Below are 27,141 nucleotides of genomic sequence, written 5' to 3'. Positions count from 1 at the left end.
GGAGTGCTTTGCGGTGACCTCGGGCAGGCAGGGATCCAGCGGCCCATAATAGACGCTTAAAGAGGGGAATGCCTCACCGCAACACAACGTCGTAATTAGAAATGCGGCTTCGTCCATCTCGTTGCAGCTGAAGGTGCCTTTTTATATCCCAAACTGCTCTGGAGAAGCCGAAAAGAAGCTCAATCTTCACATGAAGGAGCGAAAACTTAATCTTTCTGAAACGAGCCTCCTTATTTTTATGACTCCATCTTTATTTTTAGAGGACGGCTCAGACCATCGACTCATTGTCGCCTATTTCTGACTCCTGAACATTGTATTCCCTCCTAATGACTTCCAGCATCCAGAGGCTGTGTCACACTTCCGCTTAGTTTTAAAAGTAGACCGTCTAGTTTAACCCACATGCCGTTCTCCTTTGTGTATTTTTGACCCGAGTTCTGGTTTGGTGCAGCTTGTAGCAGCTTGCAAAAGGCTTAGAGGAGTTTGTGTGGCAGCTTAGAGAAAGTTAACCCAGTTACATTAGTTTCTATTGATTAAAGCCAGAGTTGGGTAGTAACTAGTTACATTTATTTGAGTAACTTTTTGGGAAAAAAAAAACTTTTTACTACATTGTACTTTTTATTTCTACTTGAGTAATTTTATTATGAAGGGTTGTTACTCTCACTTGAGTAAAAGTTCTGCATTATCTGCCCACTGAATAAAAAATCAAATACGTTCCTGCAGTTTTTGTTAAAGTTTCATAAGTTTTTTTATTGAAAGAAACTGATTTGGAAAAAAAATATTTTGTCTGATTTTGCTATTTTTTGTTACTTACATGAATTGGTGTCATTTGGTGTGTAAAATACCAAAATTTCTACATTTAAAATTTTGGTCTGTCTGTTGATGTAATGTTTCAATATTAATTGATTGATAATTTGATCAGTTACTCAGTACTTGAGTAGATTTTTTACCAAATACTTTTTCAGTAATTCCCTGGATGGTGACTTTTTACTTTTTATGTTGAAGTAGTGCTACACTTAGTGGAGTACAATTCTACAAACTTCATAAAGTTAGTTGATGCTTTTACTCCAAAGTTTTTACTTTAGGAACCCTTTTGTGGTCTTGCAGACCTTTGCAGATATAAATATCTCCATTAAACAAAACAAATGTGGGTCAGCCTGCACCGTCTTCCTATCAGGAAGTCACAAGTCTGGCCCCACCAGCTCCAGCTCCAATTTTCCACTGGTGTTCCTCCTTATATCAACAACACTCCACATGTGAGACGTCACAGCTGCGGCCGGCCGGGACCGCCCGCCCGCTCTGCGGCGTGTTCCATGTGAAAGGAGCCATACATTAGCAGTGAGCTGCTGTTTACGACTGGGACTCTTTATTGCGTGCGTGCACAGGCGCGCAGACACGCGTACGGCCGCCGGTCTGTCGCAGCGTGGCTCCACCTGATGTTGATGTGGTCACAACAGAACGAGTGTTTTTACTGTCACGCTTCAGGAAGACCGCTTGGTTGTGGGTTGATGAGCGAAGTCGTATTTACAGGAAGTAGAAAGGCAGATTCAGCTAACGCTAACAAGCCTGGTTTAAATTTTGGCTAATGAACCACATTCTGTCTGTTAAAACATCAACAAACACCAACATGAAGAACCGCCACAGTTGTTAGACTCACAGCTTAACCTTGAATAATAAAACAGAATCACATAAATATATGGGATGTGCAACATGGCATAAAATGTATATCCTGTTCAAGTCTGTCACAATAAACAGTAGATCAAATAATCACATGCTAAATTAAAACAAACACAATAATTTCTATTTGAACAGTTTATCATTTTTTCTTTTTCTCTCTTTCTACCAATAACTTGGTGATAAAGGTCTTCAGTCTAATGTTTTGGTCTCAACTTAAACTTTTTTTAAAGGACAATTTTGTTGTCCTTCATCATAATTCATTGTATTTATTCCTTCTGTTGTTTTGTTTATTTATTTTAGATATTTATAGCGTCTTCTAATGTATGGAAAAATGCTTAAGTTAAATAAAAAATCTGTAAAAGGTACCAATTTTTATTTATTTTGATCTTTTATTTATTAGTTTTCGGACTAATCGATTACTTGGTAATTATTAGTTGGAGCCACACAATGCCTTAGATAAGTTTTCACACCCTTAGACCTCGTCCTGTACAGTTAGTTTATCACTTGACCTTCACGATAACAAGCTTTGCTGGACATTAAATTGTCCAAGAAATTATTGCAATAAACTAGAATGTTGTTTTTAGACCATTTTAAATGAATAATATAATGATATTGGCATAAAAATGTAAGTATGCCCCCTAGAAGAACAATAAACTTTAATATCTATTGAACATTTAACACATTTGGAAGACATGTTAAATACTCTAAATAAAAACAAACTAGCAGAAACAAAATAAATAAAATGAGTTGTGAAGTCTCTGAAGAAGAATTGATCTTCAGAAAAAGGGGGTAGTTGAGACCAAAGCACCAGGCTGAAGACTTTTATCATCCAGCTTTTGGTTGAAAGAGAGAAACACAAGAAAAGCAACTATCCAAATGTAAGTGATCAAGCTTTTTTTAATTCATCATGCTATTAATTGATTTATTGCTTATTGCAACAAGTTTACCTACAACCCAAAACTGGATCAACCTGCACCAAGTAGTGCTGAGCTGCAAAGTCAAAACAAATTGAAGCTTCATCTTCAACAAATTTACAAATAAAACCTGAAAAGTGAAGCAGCAGAAGTGTTCAACCCCCCTGAAGGTGTGCTTTACTGAGCCAGCTCCCACTGCAGTTACACCCTGAGCATAACTCAACCTTAGATTGGATTGGATCACATTTATAGCCTTGCCACAGATTCACAATTAGATTTGTGTCTGTACTTTGACTAGGCCGTCCTGACATACAAATACGCTTTGATCTAAAGCCGAGATGCTTAATTCCATATTTTCTGAGCTGATCTTGTAACTTGTAGATGCATCCATTCTCCAACTTCTTATCAGAACTCTACAGGAGGGAATGTTGGTACATAAAATGGATCTAGAAGTATTTTTTATTATTTGTTTAAAATCCAAAAAGCAGAAGCAATTTGTTTTTGCAATCTCTGGGGTCGTGTTTGTTAGGATCAGCCAGATGATGTAACGTCAGACAATAAAACAATTTATTTTATTTTTTTCTGATCCAACTGCTGCAGAATCGTGACAACTGGAAAAAAGCCAAACATATTCTTCCCCACACCCACACAGAAACTCACAGATTGTACTTTCCTCAGGTTTTCCTCCCATTATGTGGTTACTGTGAGTGATTAGTTCGACAAAGGTCGACCTGATCACATTCCTGATTGCTAGCGAGCCAAGTCTGGGCAAGTGGGGCTGGAAAAACAGCCACAGAGTGACGTCAGTGCCTCTCTGATGTGCTGTTGAGCGGCAGCCTGGGTCAGCGCCACTTCGATCATCTCCTGATGTTATGGCGGGCCTCTTTTCCTGGAAGTGTGTATGCACGACGGCTCTGTGACCCTTAGCAAGCGCCGACTCCAGACAACAGGTTGCTCAAAGCACGACCATGCTGGCGAAACAATACAGGAAAGTCTGGCAGCTGCACCCACATCTTTATTTATTACTAAAATATATAAAGTCAGGCTTCAAAATAATGTTCCCACAAAGGAAATTTGGTAAAACTTAATTTGAGAAGTTTGCATAAGACTGATATGAAACTGTCATAAACATGGAGTCTTCATGAATGTTTATTACTGTTATGAAATATCCTTTGGTAAATGATGGCACTTTTAATTCAAAGTTGACACTTTTAAAGGACTTTTAATGCAGCTTTGCATTAAGAGTATTATTTACCAACTGACACCTGATGACAACAGTTATGAATATTTGTGACAGGTGTTGTCATGTTTATGCACACCCCATCAAATGAAGTGTTGCCTAAAATTCACACTAAGCGCTTAAACAATTTCCATTTTTATTTCTGAAAATGTTTGATCATTTCAAAGAAACACAGGAATATTAATCCAAAATCTTAAATATTACAAAAATGTATTTTTTAAAAGTGTTTTTACAATCAAAGCAAAAATGTTAAAGCTTTTCAACAAACAGATGCTTTCATAATCTAATAGCTGGACTGTTGGGCAACTTGGAGTCTAGTGCCTTGCCCATTGGCACATTTACATGTGGAAGAATTATTATTGTTTTAGAAATGAATAAAAACAAGCCGAGTTTATTTGCATTGTGATATAATCACAAGTTGAGAATTTGCAGATAAATCAAATTAAAGCGTTTTGACAATAAATGGATCAATGAAATGTTGCTGTTGGGTGTAGAGAGGAGCAATAAAATGCTAATTTAAAACAACAGCCAAGAGGGATTCTTTATCTGCCTCCAGCTGAGGTTACCTGCTGATCAGATTCCCCAGGGCTGGGTGTAGGCCCGCACCGGTTCTGGAGGCCCAGAGTTAGTTCACAAACACTGATTTAAAGTAAAGTTACAGGAGCTGCACACCACCAACAAGCAGAACATTTTTATTCTAATGGAAATAAGTTTTTTTTGTTGTTGTTTTTTTTATCCTGCTAGTACTTTCAAGAAACCAAAATGTAGCACGAACATTCTGAGCTTTTGTTTCTCCAAATGTTATAAACTATATTCCAAACATTATAAACTTGTATTTATGTTAACGATGTCGCTTAAAATGCAAAAGGTTCCAATATTTACCGTCACAAGATTTCCTAACACATTAACACCTAGTTGTGTGTTTCTACATGTTATTTCTGCCTGTTTGTTTCACTGCAGCTCATAATTTTAAGTTGAACTACAGGGAAAGTTATTTTAAGTTGTGTTTTTATCTTTCAGCAGCTTCAGTCAGAACTAAACCACAAGCTGCTGTGGTTGAGTGAACTTTCTGTTTGCATTTACCTCCATCTGATAACCATCACTCTTCAGCACAAGATTCTTTATCAACTTTATCCCTTAGATCTGAGTGGAAATGCTCATCATCCATGGTTGAAATGATTCCTTTGCTCCTGAAGAGCCTTTAAAGGAAAATATTCACTTCTTTACTGACTACTATAACTTACTTTTACAAGTATGTCGTCATTGAATGGAAAAATATTTCCTGTGAAGTAAAATTTTTTCTAATTTAAAGACGTTCCAAATTATTAGAAAGCCTAAATAATCAGCACAGGATATTATTCTGGTTACTGGAAATGCCTTTTATTCTGAGCTGATTCGTAAGAACCTGGAGGTGTGAACTTTTCTCACACCGGATCTTTAGTGAACGTTTCCACCAGCCATGAAGACATCAGGCAGTGAGCTGTGATGTTCTCTGATTTTATACGCTTCACTTCATGTTTAAACATCTATCTAAACAGGAAGGCTTTCAGAGTGCCTTGCCTAAAGGAACTAAAATGGTTGCTGCCTGATGGAAGGCATTAGTCCAAGTATTTTATTTTGCACGACAAAGGTAAAGTGAAAGAATGTGGTCAGGATCTGTGTCAGCCTGACTTGTTGGCCTGGTCCCATCTGTAAGCATTTATGACTGAGTGAATCTCTGTGACATTTGACCTCCAGTGAGGCCAATAAAACAGCAGAACAGGTCGAGTGGAACCAGTGATGCACCTCAGCGATCAGATAAGGAGGAGCGCAGATGTTTCTGAAATGCCTGACAGGATGCCAGGCTTCCCGCAGAAACATATTTTAATCAGGCCTGGAACTTTGACGCCTTAATTTTGATTAATTGGTTTTGATGCCAATTAAAAGAGCGAGTGTTTTTGCATTATTTTGTTACTTGAAAATGGTCTCAAAACAACAGTATTATAATTTATCGCAATAACGTCTGGGACAATTTATCGTCTAAAAAATCGCGACAGACCTAAGTGCAACATGAACCAACAACAATCATCATGCATGCATGCTTTTCTTTTTTCTTTAGTCATTACTTATATAGATTTATTGCAATAAGTATAAATGTCTAAAATCTTCTGCATCCCTGTTGGAGTCTTCTTTTAGGTTCTTGCGGTCTGCTTCCAGAGTAAACTTGCTTCAATTGCTGGTTGTTCGAATGTTCTTCAGTTTTAGACTATTTTCCGTACATTGAAATAGCAGATTTTAGATTCTTTCTAAGATCTAGATCACCAAACTAAATATTTGAGGTTTAACTAGAGGCAAATCTCCTCAAACACTATGTGTGATTTTAGCTATTTTAAGGAGCAATAATTGTAAGGTTGTCCTGATTCTTTACATTTCTTTTCTTAGTAATTGATGCTGAAATTAAGGTATTTTCATCATGTTCTTGTGTATAATGTTTTCCAGTCTTGTTTTTAATGTAACAAATTTCCTGACATGGTAGAAAAACACAGGCTTTCACAGGGTGCACGCTCCCTGCTGGAGTTGATGTTTTGGGGGCCCTTATGGCTCTGTAAAGTAGTTCCAGTGTTTCTGTCGAAGCCAAATCCACCACCATGTTTGTGAGGTTGGATCCAACAAACATGAGCGGTAGATCGAAGCCAGCCAGGTTATGTCCAGGCATTTAGGGTGACCCACTGTGGGTGGCGGTGTCATTAATTCGCAATAAAATGGGAGTATTGACGTGACTTTCATCCATTCATCAGCAGTGCATTACTTCACCAGTGGAAAGTCTTTGATAGTAAAAACAAGCCTGTTGAATTTAGAAAGTGTTTAGGATTGATGCAGGATAAGCCTGAAGACCACCTGAAGAGGCTCTGAGGGGGAAACCTGCCAACTGGCGGCAGCGGCTCGGTTTGTGGTTGTTTGGACTTGGTTGATCCAGACCAGAGCTTTCCTGCACCTCTGTTGGCTTTGCACCTGCATTTTTAAAGCTCCCCCTGCTCTATAGAAAACATCCAGCTGTCAGAAAACTATCTATATTTTATTAATGACCCCACAAATAAACTCTGCAAAGAAGAGTTTTTCTGAAAAGCTGTTGAAATATAAAATTTTTGATCTTTGTCAACAGTAAGGTCCTGTTTGAATCCCTTTGGGACAGACATTGACCCAGCAAGGCAGACAGAGACACTTTGTCCACACCTCTCAACATCTAGGAGCTTTTGATTTGCAGGCCACCCTTCTTAAATCCAGGTTTTATGCTGAACTAAAAACGTATTTTTCATAATCAAACACTGTGAAAGAAACCAGAAACACACAGAAGACACAATGCTTCCTTTTTCTCCTGCATTAAATGTCTTTTATTCAGCTCATCAGAAGATATTTCTGAATACAGTTTAACCAGATGAATCATAAACCTGTACCTGGAGCTCTCACGCTACCTGTAAACGCTGAAAAGTCTTGAAGTTTGTTGTTTTTGACGGTTTTTGAAGGGTTACAGTTACTCCAACATGAGTTTCCTGAACCTCCTGCTGCTCTTTGCTCCTGAAATCCAGCCAGGCAGGAAACTCAGGCACCTGGTACTGAACCACGGGATAATGTCTGAAAAATCTAACAGGAGGTTTTGTTATCACACATAGTGGCACCTAGTGTGGTACTGGGATTGGATTTAGAGAAAGTTTAGGAAAGGTTGGCATATTTATGAGTGTTTTCACCTCTGAGGTGTTGGATCTGTTTAAAGCTCACTTTTATTTATTTCCCGTTGCCTAAAATAATACCCATAAAAGAGGGCTGGGCATTGATAGGCCTGTAACAATAACACATTTTGCTGGACAGTAAGTTGTCCTGGAAGTTATTGAACAATAATATTGTTTAGAGGCCATTCAAGTCAGTGGTAATGGCATTCAAGAATACATTATCAGAGATCAACAGACTTAGAAATGATGAATCATATAAATGATTGAGCTTGTTTTAATTTATCATGCCATTAACTGATTTATTTCTTATTGCAACAGGCTTACCTGTATTCACATTAGCCATTCCAACCCTGAACACATCAACCCAATAAATGAACTAATTTGTTTTGTTACAACAGATTTAGAAACAGAACCAAGCTAACAAACTCATCAGCTGATTTGGACCAAATTAGCTTCAGGTGTGAAAGTTCCTCAGAGGATCAGAGGGTGGTTCTCTGCTGGGAACAGAGCAAACAGGTGATGATCAGCATTCAGCAGCGCTCACATCATGTTTGTTCCAGTTATCTCTCCGCTGGGAATCCTACAGCTTTGTCTCTCTCTTATGGCCGTCAGGGCCAGCCTTGGGAATCGGTGTGTGGTGTGTTTGTTGTGACTCTGTGTGAAGGTGTCATACCGCTAAAGCTCACACGCCTACTTTAAAGACGAGATGGAAACAGACTTTATAGACTCACAGCAAAATGCTGCAAAACATCCCAACTCAAAGCAGGATGGAGGAACTTTTTTTAAATCTTTTGCAAAATCTAGCTTTTACTCTTCAGTTATGAATCTTATTTATGCTTTTTCCTCATCCGTTGCTCCACATCTACTCAGTATTATTTGTTGAACTTAATTTTGTTGCTGCTCATCTGGTGATAATATTCTGAAAGATTCAGAGAAATGCTACAAATACTGTAAACTGAGTTTAGCTAAATGCTAACAGGCCATACTAACAGTAAATTTTTCCAGTATTGACGTTGTTGACGGTTTTGGAAAAAAATGTGAAGCTCTTCATGGCCTAAGCTGCTACTGTTCATTTAGACTACAAGAGAGAGCAACTTCAGGGGATAACAAGAAGGCTAAACATGCTACAGCAACATTTCTGTTTAATCTGCTGTTTCCTATTTTGATCTGTGATTTAAGAACATGCTGGATAGGAAAATGTTGGCATCTATAAATCAATGACATTTATTGGTTTTAATGAGATATTCCAATCTGCATTTCAGAAAATCTGAAATCACAAATTGGCCTTAAAAGTTTTGATGCATCTGTAATCCGATCCCTTTTTTGGTCTAAGACACAGTAGAAAATCTACCAGAAATTAAATAGAAGGGCTGTTTATTACTTGGTTTATACATTCAATTATGTGTTTTTCTTATTTTTTAAAAATGTTTTTCTAAATAAGTAAAATGCCTTTGAGGTCTACCATAATGTATTACTAGTAAAAAGATGTTTTTTCTACACTCAAGGGCATTAAAGAAACATTTTATATCAAGAACAATATATACATGAGACTAAAACAACCTAGGTCTAACATTTGATCAAAACATACTATATTAGCTGGTAGGCGATTGTAATTAAGCACAGATGCATAATAACTAGGGAAAAGTCATAAAATGTTAAAAATTGTTTCATAAAGTAGTAAAAAAAAAACATTAAATGTAATGGCTTTAAGAATGAATGATGAGCTTTGTTGCTTAATCACTTGCAGCACTCAAACAACCTGATTTTGACCCAAATCTTAATAAAAATAACAGTTAAACAACATTTAAGATGTAATTCAGTTTAAAGAGCGAACGTTAGGTGTTTTTTTTAATAATCTGACTTGTTTTCTGTCTGTGTAGTTTGTGTGAACACCAGTCGGTGACAGTGATGAATGAGCGAGAATCATAACATAAAACCCGCTAATCTCTTAGACTCCCACTCATTCTCCTCGCCCACTCTGAGCATGCTCCGTTTATTACGGGTCTGGACCCCCCACGTGCCATGAAAACGGCCGATATCTGTCTTGTATTACACACACATACTCTTTTAATTTTCTCACTGCAGCTCGTGAGCGTGTTGCGCTCGTTTGGACTGCCATCTCCCTGCGGTGACGCCGTCGTGCCTCCAATCTTTCATGTTTTTACAAACGGAGCGAGCCACTTTGTCTGCAGACTGGAAGATTCAGATTTAGTGTAATGGAGGAATTAAGACTGCGGCAACTTTTTCCTCTGAGGAAAGGCTGACTAACGCTCCCAGACGTCACATATGTTGAAAATCCTGTGTCTGCTGACTCTCGTTTTTTAAAGTTTTTCAGAAGTTCAGACTCATTTCTCCAGAGCGGATCACTGTCGCTGTGATTGTTCTATAAGTCTCAAATGGCAGATAAATTACACAAACCAACGCCGGAGAGTGGCAGGGGCAGAACCGCAGCCGTCTGGGGGGAAAACAAATATTCATGTCACAGTCTTGATGAAACTGCAGAAGTGACGACCCGCTGCATGCGGAGCTGATGAGGTGCTTTTGTTTGGGAGGGGCTTGAAAACTATTAGTCAGGAATGCTTGAGAGGCCAGATGGATCCAATCAACAAAACTTCCCACAAACACTGACTGAAAATGTTAATCAGACACGAAAAACATGCATCAGATGATTAACAGCGCTTTAGTCTGGCTTTTTTCCCACAACACCTTCAGGACGGGGCTTTTTCTTCACCCACAGGCTGTTTATCGATATTTGATCGAGGGCTGAAACGATTAATCGGATGATCAACTAAATTAATCATCAATCGTTGGCTGTGAAAAAATGTTTCAAAAGAATCTATCAAGCTGCTTCTTTCTGTCCAACTATTAATCAGTTTATCCAAAAAACAAACAAGTTAGCCTACACCGGGGGTCCCCAACTCCAGTCCTCAGGGGCCACCATCCTGCAACTTTTAGCTGCATCTCTGCTCCAAAATGTCTGAATTCCCTCACCTGCATCCAATCAGCTCTGCAATAGGCTGGTAATGAGCAGTTTATTTGAGCCAGGCCTGTTTCAACAGAGATCCATCTAAAAGTTGCAGGATGGTGGCCCCTGAGGAGTGGAGTTGGGGACCCCTGGCCTACACTGTATTGATGTTTTTCACATCTTGGTTTTATTTCGCTGCAGATTTATCTTTGCTACAGATGATTAAGTGTAAATTAGGTGAATGCTGTGTAATGTAATTATTTCAATAATCACAATTTATCTGATTAATCGTTTCAGCACTAAAATAATCGATGCTGGAGCCCCAGTTTGATGTGAATTTGTTTGAAAAATTATTGGCTAAACCATCAACAGGCTGCATGAAGAGCAGCTCCTTGAAATCTCCTGCTCCCGATAGTCTATCCTTCACCTTCTCCATCGTCCTGCCCACCACAGACACCTGGTCCCCAGATCACACCAGTCTTGTGTGTTTTGACTGTTTATAAATGCCTTAAAAACAGCTGTACTACTGATTTCATTGTGCAGTTTACTGTAAATGACAGTAAATAAAATGTATCTTTAAAATAGTTTGATTGGCTCCAAGTCGAGGTATTGGTTGGTCAGGTTGAGGTCTGAGCTTTGACTAGACCATCCCACCCCTTGATTCCTGATTCTAGCATGTTAACCGACATGAAGCTACGGGTTTTGTGCATTTTATCTGAGCATGTTTTCAATCTGACCTTGGGGTGAAATTCCATTTGCGAATCTTTGTCACCATGGAGTCGGGCTGTACAGCTCCAGTCCTCGAGTACAGGACTTTACTGACGTGTCAAGGAGGTAATTCAGGCTATAAATTCAGGTGTGTTGGAGCAGGGATGCATCCAAACGGAGCAGGATGTTTCTTTCTCAGGGCCATTGCTGATGTCTTTCCAGCTTGGCGTTGTATTAGCACACACCTGTCTAATCCAGAGTTCCAAACTTTGTTTTTTTTCTTCTTTTAATTATTATGGAAACAGTACCTTTTGGATGTTACTTTATTTTTTGCTGAACGTGTGTGAAGCTGCAGCTAAATCTGTCAATAATAAATTAATTTACATGCTAGTTTTCTTATTTTTGTCTTAAAGCTCCCAGTTGTTGTTGTTGTTCTCATCCTGAACAGATGTGAAAAGGTTTTTATTTTGATTCTTAATACAGTAGAGTGTAGACTAACTTTTTAAAAGCACTTTAAAAACCCTTGGAATGAGAGTTAATCAGTCTCAGATATGAACATTATGTGTTTTGAGTTTGGCACCGTGTAGTAATAAAAGTCGCTGTGATGTCTCCTCTGGCTGGGTCGCGGGGTTTTGTGACTTCAGGGGGAATTATGACACCGTCGTTCCTAATTTCAGATAGATAGATGCTGTTTCATCCTTCCTCTGTCACATCTCCCAACTGCTTGTATGCAGTTGTCTTAATCAACGCTGGAGCCTTTCCGTCTGTTGGAAAACGCACTGAAAGGAAAAACTGCCTTATTGGAAAGAAGCAAAATGAGAAGATGACATTTGATTGGCAGAGAGAGCGAGAGTGACTCATTCATGTAGCTCGTCGGATTCAGAGCTATAGATCTATTCAGGGCTGTGGTGACGCATGTATGCGCGTGGTTTTGTGCGTGTATGCCTGCACACTAGTGTTCAGACGTGTAAATCTGATATCTGAAGTCACTCAGTGAGCGGAGCTGGGTTTGCTACTGTGTCTCTTTTTGTGTGTATTGGAGTAAAATGAGAGGAGTCTGCTGAACAAACCACAACACAGAAGCCAGATTTGAGATTTAAAAGCAGATATTGCTGAACCACAGCTCTGCATTAACACAGTCACAAGTTGTTTCAAATGCTAAATATGTAGGTAAAGTAATAAAGGACCAGTGTACTTTGTATTTAATTTCTACGTAAATGTTTTATGGGGGATACGTTTTGGTCTACTTTAATGTAGTGCTCAATCAATCGTGATTAATCAATTATTCAAATAGTCCTAGACTGATTTAGCAATTGATTAATCATTAACTGGATTTTAAAGACTCAAAAACATTTATTTTGCTGACAGAACAAGTGTTTAAATCAAAATGGTACAAAATAGAAATATTTTGCGTTTAATTACTTTTGTCATTCCCATATACTTGAGCCATTGTGTCTTAGTTTTTGAAAAACTGTTCTCATGATTATGAAGACAAATGATCATTAATATACTCAGATATTACGTCTATATCTGATAAACCTTTCTTTTAAAAAACTGTTTCACCTCAGTTACATTAGTTGGGTTTCTGATTGCTGTTCTTAACCAGTTGACTCCAGAAATTGGGCTGCACAATGAATTGAATCAGGTATCTTTGTGATTTAAATGTTTACAATTGCACATAAGTACTTTGAAGCAATATATCATATTTGAGTGACATGCATTTACTCTCCATGCAAATAAAATATTTGGCTAGTGAGATGTTAATGTTTCCTGCAGTCAGGAAAATATAGGCAGGTAATAATCAGTATCCTAATATTTAGCAATGGTGTCCCATTTGCATACTTTCTTGATATTATAAGCAGTCATCTTATAAAAGTTTGAATTTATGTATGGTGGACTATTGACCTGTGAGAATATTAACAGCAGAAAAATTCACTTAAAGCACTTAAGAAATGAGACCTTCACAACCAACTTTTGTATCGTTTCAACTTATGCTTTTACACAACAGAGTGAAAATGCTGGTCAGAACCAGAGCAGATTGTTTATAAACTGCTAGAACTCTGAGGTTTCATATGACTCTTGTTATATCTGTAGTAAATATGAGGCATGTTGAGCTTTTGAATCCTAGTTTGAGTCTTCAAATTAGTTCACCCAGAAAACATTTCTCCTGACTCCCTTTATCCTTACTGGACGATTGGCCATATAAATCTTCTCTTAATAAACTCAAATTTTAGGTGGAGACTTTATTACTGCTGTGTTTGGTAGCAATGGTGTTGTGTATTAATATCAGAGCTGGTGTTTCCACTGTGACGTCACCTCATTTGTGTGGACATTTGATTTTACTTTTCTGCAGATTTGTTATATCTATTATGGAAAGACAACAATTGTTTTACCCACAGAAAAAACTATACAATGTATTTTATTTTAGATTCTATACCATGTGTAAGTAGGTAAAAAAATTCCCTTTTATTTCTGTCTCTTTCTCCTCACCCTCTGTATTTTACGTCTCGTTTGATCATTCTTTACGAGCCAAGGGAAATACTTCTGAAGGTTTATAGGTTTTTAACAAGCCTTTCTAGTAAAAAAAAGTGTTTCTCTTTTTCATCCAGCCGACTGAATGCCCAGTTTGATTTGCCTAATCAACAAAGAATCTGCCCGACTGTGGAGATGTCTGGTTTGGTTGACTTCACTCTGCAGGGTGTCTGCTTCGCTCACTTCCTGCACACAGACAGATCCGTAACATGCAAATTTTAAAACTTTCAGTCTTCGTTTTTTTTCCTTTGGCTTAATCATTTAAACCCAAGTTCATCCTCGTGCCCCGACGGCGGCAGGATGTACTGCAGATTTCCTGCAGGGTAGTCACGCAGCCAGCAGCTCATTACAGGTGAATGTTCTACAGGGTTGTAATTTTCTGGAAGGGAAGGCATGCTCCGACGCGTTCGGCAGCACGTGTACATGCATGTATGTGTTCCTTTGCTGGGAAAACTGATAAGGTTTCAACCTTGGCTCAGCCGCTCCAGATTAGCAGATAGAGTCCTGAGCTGTGAGATCATCACCGATGCGATTGCTGAAGGATTTTGTTTCTCATTAACGCTCAAGTAATGATGCGTTCCCACGAAGAGTTTTATTCCACCCACTGACGCTGCCAGGACCTAATTATAAGTTTTAATTGGAATGGAATTATGAAAAATCAAACCAGCTGTGTAACAACGAAGGGTTTGCTGGTTGTATCATATCATAATGACTGACTGAACATAAAGAGCCGCACATTGAAACTGATCCAACACCGATCCGCTTTTTCACTTCCGATGCAATCCAATACAGACAAACTGAGCTAAATTGACTTAAATTGGGTTTTTTTTTAAACTGAGACATAAATGTACTAAATTACAAATCTGTTTGATAACTCTGCTCCAGTACAGCTACTTAAATAGCTTTGCAAAGTTGGTCAAAAAGCTAAAAAATGTTTTTAGATTTTTTTTAGGAGTATAACAGCCAGTGTAAAAATAAATAATAAACTGAAACTGACAAAAACGATAGACTTACTGCCTTAGTTGAACAATAAAAATAAATTGCCAAAAACTTTTTTCAAATAGTTCAGAAAGTGTAGTGAGGAATTTTATATAATGTAACATAAAAAAGAAAGCACCAAACATAGAATTAGACTGAATAGATCTGTCCTTATGGCTCAGACACAATCTAGAATTTGTTTTTCTATCTAATCTAATCTGAATCTAATTTTTCTTTCTAATTTTTACCAATCTAAATCTAATCTGACTGAACCAAAGAAAAAGAATGTGGAGAAGTTTGAAGGTATTTTTGCAACAAAATGTATAAGGAGAAAAAGTTTGGCTGCCAACTTCCTGCTTCTGGCTGTGGAGTTGGGACCTGCAGAAAGGTTTCAGAAGCAGCCAGGAAGTCAATTTTCTACTTTGTTCTTCCGACTGAACTCAGTTTGATACAATTAGAAAGATCTGTGGTAGATAAATCTTTTTCCCAGCAACTGGGAAAAAGTTGCTGGGAAGAAGCAACATTCCTTTTGTTGCTTCTTCAGCTCATTTGAAATGCAGAGGCAGTCGGCAGCAAGAAACTTTTTGTTGTGTAAATATAGAGTGGGAAAAAAATAGAGACAGGAGAGTGTTTGAATTTTTCATTCATTAAGCAACAAAACAAGATTTGTAAGACAAAAAACATTTTCTTTATCATTCTGCACATGACAGTAATGTGGTTGCCTGCTTTGTAACTGTCCATCCCTAAACAGTGAAACATTGGTGAATTATTTTGTTGTCAGACTACAGGAAGTATCAAAAGACAGAAAAGCTAGATTCCAGCTCTGAGATCTGAGGAAGGGACTCAGGTAGCGTGTTTTCTAGATGCTTTGTACTTTGTTTTAGCATTTCACTTTGACATAGGGGAAGTTTATCTATATTTATGGATCAGTAGAGTCAGAGTTGAGCGCATCCTATACATGCACCATAAATTGTTTGTTTACATCGTTTGTTATGCGCTGACATTAGTCTCACCTCGTCCTCTTTTTGGGGTTCCCACACTTCACACACTGGTTTGGTTTAGACCAGAATACGAGTCTAATGTGTCTTTTTTCACTCAGATAAATGAGTGCATTCACACCAGCCCTGTGAAGTCCACTTCAGTCAAACTCCGGTCCATTTTTCTGGAAAGTCCAGTTTGCTTGAGGAGGTGTGAATCAAACCCTGATGGGAACCAAAAAAGCTAACTCTGGTCCACCTACAAACTTTGATCTGGTTTCACTGGAAGTGCACATGTGAACGCCAAGTGGACCAGAAACTCATTCAAAGGCAGGAAGTGAACTACAGTACAGTGCATTCTGGGTATATACAACTAAAACAATGGCTTGTGGTCTTTTACCAAAGCCAACAAATAAATTCTTCAACTGCTAACATATGACTCCACTCTATTTTCGTTAACATTGTATGAAGAAGAAGTTGCACTCATGTCTTTTTCTGAGATTCTTGTGTCATTTCCTTCATTGGTTCTTGGTGCAGCGCCCCCACAGGTGAGGAGGGGAACTGGTTTTTCAATTGGGTAGATTGTTTGATGCACTGCAGTGTGAAAGCTAACCATACCAGCTGAAAATGTTACAAATAAACTGAGTCTACTGGACTATCGAGTGGGGAAAAACCCTAAAATACAATTAAAATTTTTCATCTAGTCTCTTTCCATCAACTTTATTTTAATAGATCAGAAAAATGTCATCTGATTTTTGCGTTCATGCCTTTCTTCTCTGTACAATTATTGCTCTTCCTGGAACGTTTCCCGTCTCTCTTTATGCCCTTCTGTCTCATTTTGTTTGTCTTGAGGCTGAAAAGGTAACTCAAGCTCACCTTTACAAGCTTCTGTCTGCATCCTGGTTGGAGATTATTCTCAGTTCTCTTTAGCTGGTATCCTCTAACCTGCGATGTGTGTCTTTAAGCCGCAGTGATCATGTGAAACCTGAGGGTTCACGCTGTCCTTGTTTCTCTTTGATCTTTTTTTTTTTGTCTCTTCCTCCGTCTCATCCTCATCTCTGTTTCCACCTGAGTTCCTCCTCCGACTCCGCCCAGCTTTAAGCCCCTGGCTCCTTGCATCTAAACTCCATCCTTTAAGGGCAATTATGAGCTCAGCTCAGTGAGGAGAAGATTGTTTTTAAACAGCAGTTTGAGGCTCAGACCTCCTCATTAAAGTGGCGTTAGGCTGTCTTTTTGTGATTCCAGTGTGGCAGAGGGATGGTTATTGTAAAGTAAACATGGAAACCAGACGGTTTGATAAAGATGGCCATAAGTTGATCATTATAAACTGTTTGTTATTTTGGACTTCCTAGCTTGCAGGGTGTTTATTTGTGTTTTTTTTCCCAGGAATATAACCCGCCCAGCAGAGATTCCCTGTTTCCTGCTCTGTACCCATTTATTTCCTGCTTTTCTGCGCTGTCCTGATCCCGGCGGCGATAAACCCGATGCAGATCCCAGCCGGCCTGTTACCTCTGCATGTTGTTCTGCGTGCCCCTGCAACGCACACCGACCTTTCCACAGGCTAAATTTAGATCCAGCAAAGAATGAGAGGAAGGGAGGGAAAAATAAACGGGGGATAGATGGATAGATGGAGTAGTGTCCTGCAGAAACTTTTTTCTTTCTGCTAGAGAAAACAGTTTTCTATTGGAGGCTCTGTTTGCTCTCCCCCCCTCTAACAATACTCCAGTGATGTTAATCTGTTATTATGAGCAGCGGTCCAACGTCCGTGACGTCAGATTCCCCGAGGAAAGCCGGGCTGCGTGTCGAACCTGCACACTCACTGATTGCTGGCGTGTTTCTCTTGGAAAGGAAACGCAGGTGGCTCGGTTCTGCAGGCTGATGGGGAATTCTGCTTTGCTCTTTTGCTATATTTAGACTCAGCCGAGGTCTGAAATGCTGCGTTTCACCTCTTCCTGTCTGGAGCGGAGTTTGCTTTATTGCACAAAGGCTTTTGTCCCGTGAGAACTGAGTGTTTGCTTGTACACATCCTGAAAATAACCTGATCACTGAGGGGCAGTGCTGTCTTTTAAAGACTAATTTGGCTCCAAGTTGACTCCAATAATTATGATTCATTAGCGTTATTAGTTGGTGGTGCTTCTTAATTAATTCTATCAAACCAGAAAGTTTCACTCCATGTAGTGTCTTTCTCAGAAAGTGATTATTAGCTGCCTCTTTTCCTTACAAATTTTCCAAGTTTGCAAATGTTTTCAAACCCTTGTCAGTTGACAGTTCTAGTTTCCAGAAGAAACTGTACATCACTCCATTAATCATAAAATTATGTAAATTGAAATTACAAAAATAAATTTGCTTAAAGGAAACAATGTAATTTTGAAAAAACTTGGGGGGTTTTTAGACCTTTTTGTGCTAGAATGAGATGGTTCACTTTATTCACATCACAGGAGTCACTTGATCAACAGCCTGGTGTTACTACTGGTGGAAATGACGAAGAGCCTAAAAATCATTATTCCCTCAATAAAGACTAATAATCACACAGACAAGGTCGAGCTTTGTATTTGAATATAAACTGGTTCCTCACCTGTTTTAGTCATTTGCTGCTGTGATGAGGCTGAGTAAAAACATTTGAGGGATCCAGTCATACATTCTGTTGTAGCGCTAAAACTCCTTCTGAGAGCGATTTAAAAATAAAGTTCACTTTAATCAAACTCTTGTTTGGTCGCCTAGAAAGTCTGGTTCATTTGGGGAGATGTGAATGGAAAATCAAACTCCGATTCAAACCAAAAAAGCAAACTCTGGTCCACTTACAAACCTCAGTCTCTGTTTGGTTGAAGTGAACTCTGGTCTGTTTCAAATGCATTGTGAACATCATGTAAACTACTGCCCAGGGCATTCTGGGTAAATCTAACCAACAAAAACATGCAGGCTACTGCTAGCAGCAGAAATGACTCGTCATCTTTCACCAAACGCAAAAAAATAAAAAAAATCCTACACCTGCTAAAATCCAATCCTCTTCCATTTTTGTTTAAATTTTGTGAAGAAAGTTGTGTTCAGTGTCGTCTTCAGAGGTTTTGGTGTCGTTTCCTTCTGAGTTTTTTTTTGGTGCTACGAGGGGAATAAGCTTTTCAAAGATTTTAGAACCACAGCAGCTGAAAATGTAATAATGTTTCAATGTTAGTTCCTAATCAAACCAAGTCTATTAGATGTGAAAGCAGCGTGAATCTCTTTCTGAACACTTCTTGTATCAGAAACGGACAAACCTGTAATCTGGAATTTATCTGTAACTGCAATCTTGTTTGGATTCATTCACTGATGATGACAATGTAGAAGATCTCAGTGCCAGCGTCAACCGACGGCAATTGGTCATCGCAGTCTGATCGATGTTCCGCATATCTTTGTATTTTGATAACTGTCCTGCAGTTTTGTTAAAAACAATAAATATATTAAAAAAAAAAAAAAAAAAAGAAACGGACAAACGACTAAACTTGTCCAGTATATTAGATCTGAACATCCAGTTTCTCTCTCTTTTTCTTAACTAGCTAAGTAAAATAAATTATTTTTCAGCCCAATTCAAGCTAAAATAACAGCACAGATGCCAGGAAACTGGGTGGTGTACTTCTGGTTTCTTCCAGTTTCATTCCCATCTTTATATAAGTAGCAGACTATTACAGCAGTAAGTGCACATCAGATCTGCGACATCTGTGACCATCGGTCCAGTCAACTAAGAACATAAAAACCAGCCATAATTTCTATTGGGTGATGCCATCTGTATCTGGTGCATCAGATTATAGAGTTAATGCAAACTTCAGAGCAGCTGTAGTACACAAGATCAAACAACAAACGTTAATAATTGAGCTGCAGCATCACCTGCCCTTCTAGATTCTCTTTGTTAATGTTTCCAAAGCAGGATTTCTGAACTGCAGCAGCATCATTTATGTTTGCCAGCATCATGCAGCAATAAACCGATAATACCACCACTGGCATTTATCTAGACTCAAGCCCAAAACTTCAAACTCCTGTGGCAACTTTTTCCGTTACTAAGTCTCATTTTGTCTTGTTTGTCGTGACTCTGCTGTTTATTTTCGGCACTGAAAGCTCCGGTTGCTAGGACACGGTTTGTCTTAGGAGAGGCTGAGCGAGGGAGGGACCCGTACGAAAAGGGAAAAAAGAAAGAAACGGCAGCAGCGTTGAGGGGGAGAAAGGCAAAATCTGTGAAAGCTTAACGACAAACGAACGAGCTATGAGTCAGCGGGGACATCTGCAGCGCACACGCAGTGGGCACGGTTGCTATTCCTGCGCTCTGTCTGTGTGCTCTGCGCACCCACGCATGAACCCACTTACCTCCGCTCACTAACCTGTCTCGTGTATCTTTGTACTTTGTGCCTGTGAAATATTAGCTCACCTACTTTAGTTTAAAACACCCTGACTGTACACATCGAACTTTCCTACACGCCCCATTGTTAGGCAGCAGCGTTTTTTGTGTCATGGCGCCTCACCTGTCCCCAGTGACACCCGGCTTATTGTCTGAAGTATGAATCATATGCTCAGACCAAATTAGTAATCTGCCTTCAGATGGCTACTAGCTATCTCAGCCAGCTTGTCTGTCTCTGTTGGCGTTCCCTCTGAGCTCCACAGGAGGTCTGAATGCAGCATGTGGTCCATTAGTCATCAGGAACAATTCAGTTTTTCTGGATTTATGATGCCGTTTCTCAAATCTCTACTGGTTTAAACACAAAGTTGCTGCATCTGATGCTTTTGGCCCTTGGATTAACATGAAGGAAAGCAAGAAAGTTGCACTGTTATAATATATGAAGGATGTATTCAGTATAAAGTTTTTCTGTTATTACCACTGTGTTTTCCAGAGACTAAAGTTTTACTCTATGCTCTGAATTTCTGGAAATGTTTTGCAAGATGTTGTGCAGCTGCTGGCGTTGCATCACCACGGATGTTTCTATTCAAAACTTTCCTTCTGATTTATTTTTTATTGTTTCTTTTCATAAATCAAACTCGGATTGCAACAAACGATTATTATACTATTTGATTACTCTGATGATTAATTGATTAAAATTGGCACTTTCCGTAGATTCTTTTATTTAACTACTTAAGCTTTTTGTCTTACATATTTACACAAATAATTCATTTAGTTTTTGTAAAAATAAGAAAATGAAGAGTTTATTACCTAAAATGCAATGACGGCATTCCTTTAGTAAACGTTTAATGATTTGTAGAAGAGGAAAAATACCATCCACCAAACATTTTTTAGATTAACAAAAGGATTAATTTAGTTGATTTTTGTTTTGTTTTTTCACACTATCTGAGCCAGGCGAAGCTAAAAATGCAACTTGAGCTTAAACTAGTTTAAAAGATTTATAGACGAAGAATAGTTTGTAATCTTAAATGCATATATTTTTTGTCTGAAATACCACTCTGACTGAGCTGTTCTTTTAGTAAATAAGCTTTTTAAGAGTCTGTATATTAATATAATCATAATCAATGTCATAATAATGCAAATACGCCCTCTCATAGTCTAGTAAACATTCATTTCTTACAAAGCAATCCATACTGGATGTGGAAGATATTTTAAACGAACAAATAATTAATGAAAAGGAAGTAAAAGCCACACAACTGAAACCATAACTAAAACAGGATTATGACAAACGCATATAAAGTTTCCTTTCAAAATACATTAATCTTCAGAATGGGAATTCACTTTAACTCATTTTAAATTATTATATGATTAATTGATTTGTTGCTTATTGCTTACTTTCTAAGCATCCTTTTGCTTAGTTTTGCTTTTCATATGAAGCTTTTTTAATCAGGTTCTAATTATTTTAATAATTTTTAAAGGACAGAATGAGAAAGGATCATCATGTTGCAGGAAAACATCAGTTTGAAGCTATTGAGTTCAGTACTATGGGGTTTTTTAAAATCAGTGTTTATTTCTGTTCAACTTCAAAGGCAACCAAAGAGTTCAATAGTTGGTCTTTAACCTCTAAATTGTGTAACTATATTGATGAATATTGACACAATGTAGATCCGCTGCCTTGAACTTGACCTTTGGCTATAATGTGGCAACGCTGTCTGACTGGATATTTTGTTCCTGTCTGAGTGGGCTTCTAGTTTAATGATGGGCTTCTGTTTAATGTGTTACTTTGACAGGAGCTGCTATTAAAACCTGGGTTGTTGCCAGATCTCCACCGACTGCATGCGCTGAACGTAGCTGCATTTCGCATGTTCCGTGCTGGACTTCGGTGTTGTTAGACCCAGCTCTCTTTTTCCATGATTCACTTTGGGTTTTATCAGCAGGTGTATATGCTGTCAGTCTGGGTGGAGATAAGAGAAAGTGTGCGTTAAATTAACCAATGAGCACATGCTGACTTGTAAATAAACAACCAAACAAGAACAGAGCGATCAGCTCCTTTTACTACCCATTTGGTTTATTGTATATAAAAAGAAACAACCAAATTGGCAACACAAACAATGAAAAACTGTCTGCAATTTCAACTTTTTTCATTTTATCTGTTTGCATGCAAAAACTTTTGTGTGTTTTGTATAATAAGCCAACACAAATTTGTACAACCTTGCAGTGAAGTGATGCTTTACTCTGATAGCCCTACATAAAATCAGCCAGTTGGTTTCTGAAGTGACTCGGTTCATTCTGGTTTGTAGAGCCGCCTCTCCTGTACCTCTTTTAGGGCACCTCTAACTGCTTTCTGCATCTAGAGACTGACTGTTTTCAACCTCAGATTGGATGGAGAGCATCTAATGATCGTCAGTAGTCAAGTCTTGCTGCAGATTCTTAATTGTATTTAGGTTTGGACTTTGACTTGGCCATCCTAACACTAAAAATAGGAGTGTGCCAAGAAAAGCAATTCACAAAATAATTCAGATTCTCATTTACTATGATTCAGAATTAATAAAAAATAAATAAAATAAAACAAATCCACTGTCTGACAGCTCCCATTTTGTTGCTACACTGGACTTCTGACGTTACTGGGAATTATGTTCATAATTAGGGGTGCAAATTATTAGTTAATCTAAAGTTTGATAAGCGGCCATTTGCTTAAAATCCTTAGTTCCTTTTGTATCTAGAGGGCCAACTGCCTCTCCGTAACATAAAGGGCAACATTTTTCATATGTTGCTTGATTTCTATTAAAGTAAAATTTAAGGAGCTTTTTGAGTGTTTATATTTCAGAACTTACATGCATAAAGTGTATTTTGCCTCCCATTCTGATATGACCCCGTCATCGTTATTTCTGTATTAACTGGCAGCCAAATTACAACATTTAAAAAGATCTAAGCATGGGATATTAATCAATTAGTTGGAAGTAATTATAATCTTTTAAACCATTTGTTTGGAATTAATCATCTCATGATTAATTATACACAATAAAGAGAAAACAAAAAACAAAAGAGAGAGAGATTTATTTGGCTCCATCTGTGTTGAATGAAAACATTTGGACTCGATTTTGATTTTTACCAAATACCCAGGAAGATTGAGGTTGACGCGAGCATCACTGTTTGCAATATTTGCCCACAGTGAATGTAAATTGCAACGTTGTCATTCTTGCAGGAGGTTATTTGCAGGAAGGTGGCGCTCTCTCCATGACGCTTTGTAAAACCAAAATGGAGGATGCAGGGAGGGAGTGATGCCGTTTAACAGAGAGAATCGATGTTGACTTAAAGTTTTGTCACATTATTTTGTGGTAATGTTTGGATAGGAATTGAAAGTGATGAAATGAAGTATCATTTGTGGGTTTTTTTATGTAATTCCAGGCTGTGACTGTATGGTACAGCCACACAAAAACCCAATACGATCATAAAAAACATTCCCATTTGTAATGCACTTCTTTAGGACACCAGTTAAATGAAGAAGTGTGATTTGTGTCACTAAACTGCTCACAGTAACTGGAGCATTGTTGGAGAATTGTTTATCAAAATGATAAACAATACCATGTAAGCATGGATTAATATTTAAAATACAATAAATGTGAAAGACATGTCATTCTTCCAAAGCAGACTGCATTAGATCAGAGGATCCTTTGATCACCTACAGATTGAAGCAGAAATCATCATGAAAAATCGTTTTGAATGAGAAATTGATTCTGATCAGATCATGAATAAATAACCCATTTTTCTCATTGTTCTGGTTGGGTTCCCGTTCTCCATTAGTGTCTGCTGGGTTTCTTGGTCTCCATGGTGCTGAAGAACCTCCAAAACCAGAACATCTGGATTTATTCTGAGGTTCAATTAGACACAGCTGGGCTCCATTTACTAATTGGCTGGCTTTGAAGGCGATTGTTTGCACTGGATTTTATTTTAGTGGCAACATATGAATACATACCCTACTTTTCAAAGTTTTGCTTTTAATTGAAAGCTGCACTTCTTTATGTCGGACTAAAAAAAGTGAATTTTATTTTAAGAAGAGCTAAAGAAAAGTAAATATTCCTAAAACGTGTGTTAAACAGTCCAGACGTCCTGTAAAGTACAGATTTAGGAGCTCACGTCTGTTTTTTGTCTGCGTTTTTTTGTGGTTCTTCTTCACTGTTATTGTGAGCTTTTAATAAAGTTCCTCCTATCAAACACAGAAGGCAGTAAATGATAAAAGGGGTAAATAATACATGCATCATATGGCGTGTTTGGGTAATGACCACATACATTGAGGCGTGTCGTTGTTGCATCATCCTGCTGTGATCAATAGGACGCAGAACGGCGGCGGCGGCGTCCGTGACCATGTGCGCCGCCGCTGCACACATACAAGGGGCTTTAAAGTGTGGGAAACAAATTGTAATCTTGGTATTTAGACGAGCGAGATTTTTTACAGCAGTTGCATAAACACAGAGAGAGAGAGAATTAAGCTTTGTTATATTGTGCCCATATGTTTCCCAGCCTGAGTTTTCTCAGCCTGATTGCCAAGGCACATCTGGTCCTAATAAGGTGTGTGTGGGTGTGTGTGTGTGCGTGCGTGCGTGTGTGTGTGTGTGTGATTACGCCTCAGCTCTCCAGCCTTTCAGTCTGGCCTTCTGCACAAGTAGTGTTGAGTCTTTTATTGCGCTTGCAGCATGAAGCCCATACTTTTAACCTTTGCATAATAGTGTGTGGCTCGCAGAGTGTGTACTGATAGTAGTTATCAGGCCGTATCTCATATTTAGTCTGCTCGTGTTTCAAGGCCTGATAATCTCTTAAAACAGTGTTGATTTTCCAGCTTTGATGCTGATAGGAGCTGTGGTTTGATATATCGGCCGTCTGTGGGAACGGATTGCTCATCAGCTGCAGCTTGAGGCGACAATGATTGGGTTTTATATTTTGCTCGTTTTCTAAAAAAGAAATTGCAGATGACAGGAAAGTGTTTTTTTTCAATCGTTCATTCTGTTGTACAGTGGAGTATCAGGGTCAGTTTTTTAATTAACAAGAATATAAGCACAATATTAACAGAAAAATTTCATGAGAAAAAAATTACAAGAAAAAAAGTTTGACATGACCAACTCGGTTTGTGGTTCTTTCTTTGAAATAGTCTGTTTTGCATAATCGTTTCAAAAGTCCTGATAATGACTTGATGCTGATGTGATAACAGAGGAAACATTTCTACTCAGAATTATCTGTAAATCTTATACCAGTGTAGAACGTCACTATATGCTCAACATTCCTCATTTTAATTTTATGGGGTTTTATTTATTTATTTATTTTAATGTTATCATAAAATTACCACTTTATTGTCCTTTTCATCGTCATAGTTAACCTGAATTCAAATTTCAAATAAACAGGAACTGTAAAACATGCTTGTCTAACAAGATGGCCGCCCTGGGTGCGCTGACATCACTCTGAACTATGGAAACCAAACATTGATGGGGAGGATCCACATTTTCCAAAAATAAAATCTTCAAAAACCCAAAATTGGATTTATCGCCCTAAAACTGAACATGAAGTGTTTTCTGTGGTGAAACATCACTAAGAGGATCCCCTGTTTTTCTGGCAGGGTTTGCCTTCCCAGAGTGGGCCTACAAGCCGGAGTCGAGTCCGGGCTCCAGGCAGATCCAGCTGTGGCACTTCATCCTGGAGCTGCTGAGGAAGCAGGAATACAACGACGTGATCGCCTGGCAGGGCGACTACGGCGAGTTCGTCATCAAGGACCCGGACGAGGTGGCCCGCCTGTGGGGGGCCCGGAAGTGCAAACCGCAGATGAACTATGACAAGCTGAGTCGGGCTCTGAGGTGAAGCTTTCTGCCTTTTCTTCTTTAACTCACCAGAACTCGGGTTGGTTAAGAAGTTCAGACTCGATTTTACTCTGCAGGCATGTTTAGGTAGTTTTCTCTGCTCTCCAGTAAGGTTTTAAATATTATTTTTAAATTAAAGGTGGCCTCTTATGTGTGTATTTCCCCCAATTCAACATTTACAATGTTTCATGAAAATGACTGTTAGTAGATGCACAATTATACAACCGTACATCTTTGAAAAGCAGGAGTGGAGCCTCCTGCATAGTCAGCAAGAATTCAGCAAGTGGTTTCTAGATGGTAAGTCAACAACTTAACACTTGTTCTTTCTAGCAACCACTGTATGGTAAGACCTGCAAATATCCTGCAGCTCTACTTGGGTTGCTAAGTAAAGGCATAATGCCACTGAACAACTGGGACGTTTTTGAAACGGCTCATTTTCCAGACACCAAAAAAAACATACATTTGCTGCCAAAAAGCAGGCTGTTTTTTTTAAGTGTTTGGTTTGTTTTAAGAAGCAGTTGAGACCCAAATGGAAGTGTAAAAATTTGGAAAATGTGACTTTTGCATATCGTAAAAGAAATATGCTTCAAATGAGCTTAAAATGCGGCTTTAAAGTCAATTTTTAGATGGACACCTTTTCATAGGTCCTCCCTCAGCACACCTGTCCTTCATGCAGAAATCAGATCCTGATCTTTATTTCAAGATCAGTGTTTCAGCATCACTCATCAAACTGTAGAAAATAAAGAGAAATGCATATATTTATGTGAAAGTGAAGAAGCTTCAGCCTGGGATTTAATAAGATCCATCAGTTCTCATATCTATGACTCAGATGATCTGTCCCTCCATCTCTCAATCATCCATCCATCTGTTCTTTCATCCATTCATTATCCATTCTGCCATTCATCTGAACTTCTATTGGTCCATCTATCTATTCGTTCTTCCATCCATCCATCTATCAGTTTCTCCATGTCTCCTTATGTGTATCTGAATCTGTCTCCATCCATTCATCCATCCCTTTGTCCATTTATGTCTCGGTCCATCCGATTATCAATCCATCCGTCTGTTGGGATAGATTAGCATCTGTCCCAATAGATAAAGATGAAGGGATGTCTATTCATTCTTTTAATCCTTTCATTATTCCACTCTTCTTCTCTGGTCTCTTTTACATTTGTATCTGTAGAAACATCTGCCATTGATTCATGCTACATTTTTATCGTGTCTTCTCTAAAAATTGACT

At 38.4% G+C, this 27,141-nt stretch overlaps 1 protein-coding gene across 1 annotated transcript in view; it reads left to right on the top strand.

The window, feature by feature from the left end:
• The window catches only part of erf (Ets2 repressor factor), a 43,555-nt gene that overhangs the window by 2,916 nt on the left and 13,498 nt on the right, over positions 1 to 27,141 (top strand). Inside the window, 1 exon segment of the mRNA XM_044138413.1 lies at positions 25,667 to 25,901. Within this exon segment, the coding sequence (XP_043994348.1) occupies positions 25,667 to 25,901 (235 nt within the window).

This window comes from Gambusia affinis, linkage group LG14 (genome assembly GCF_019740435.1).
Source record: "Gambusia affinis linkage group LG14, SWU_Gaff_1.0, whole genome shotgun sequence".
Taxonomy (NCBI): Eukaryota; Metazoa; Chordata; class Actinopteri; order Cyprinodontiformes; family Poeciliidae; genus Gambusia; species Gambusia affinis.
The sequence above is the reverse complement of the archived record's forward strand: the minus strand, read 5'-3'. Positions and strand labels throughout refer to the sequence as shown.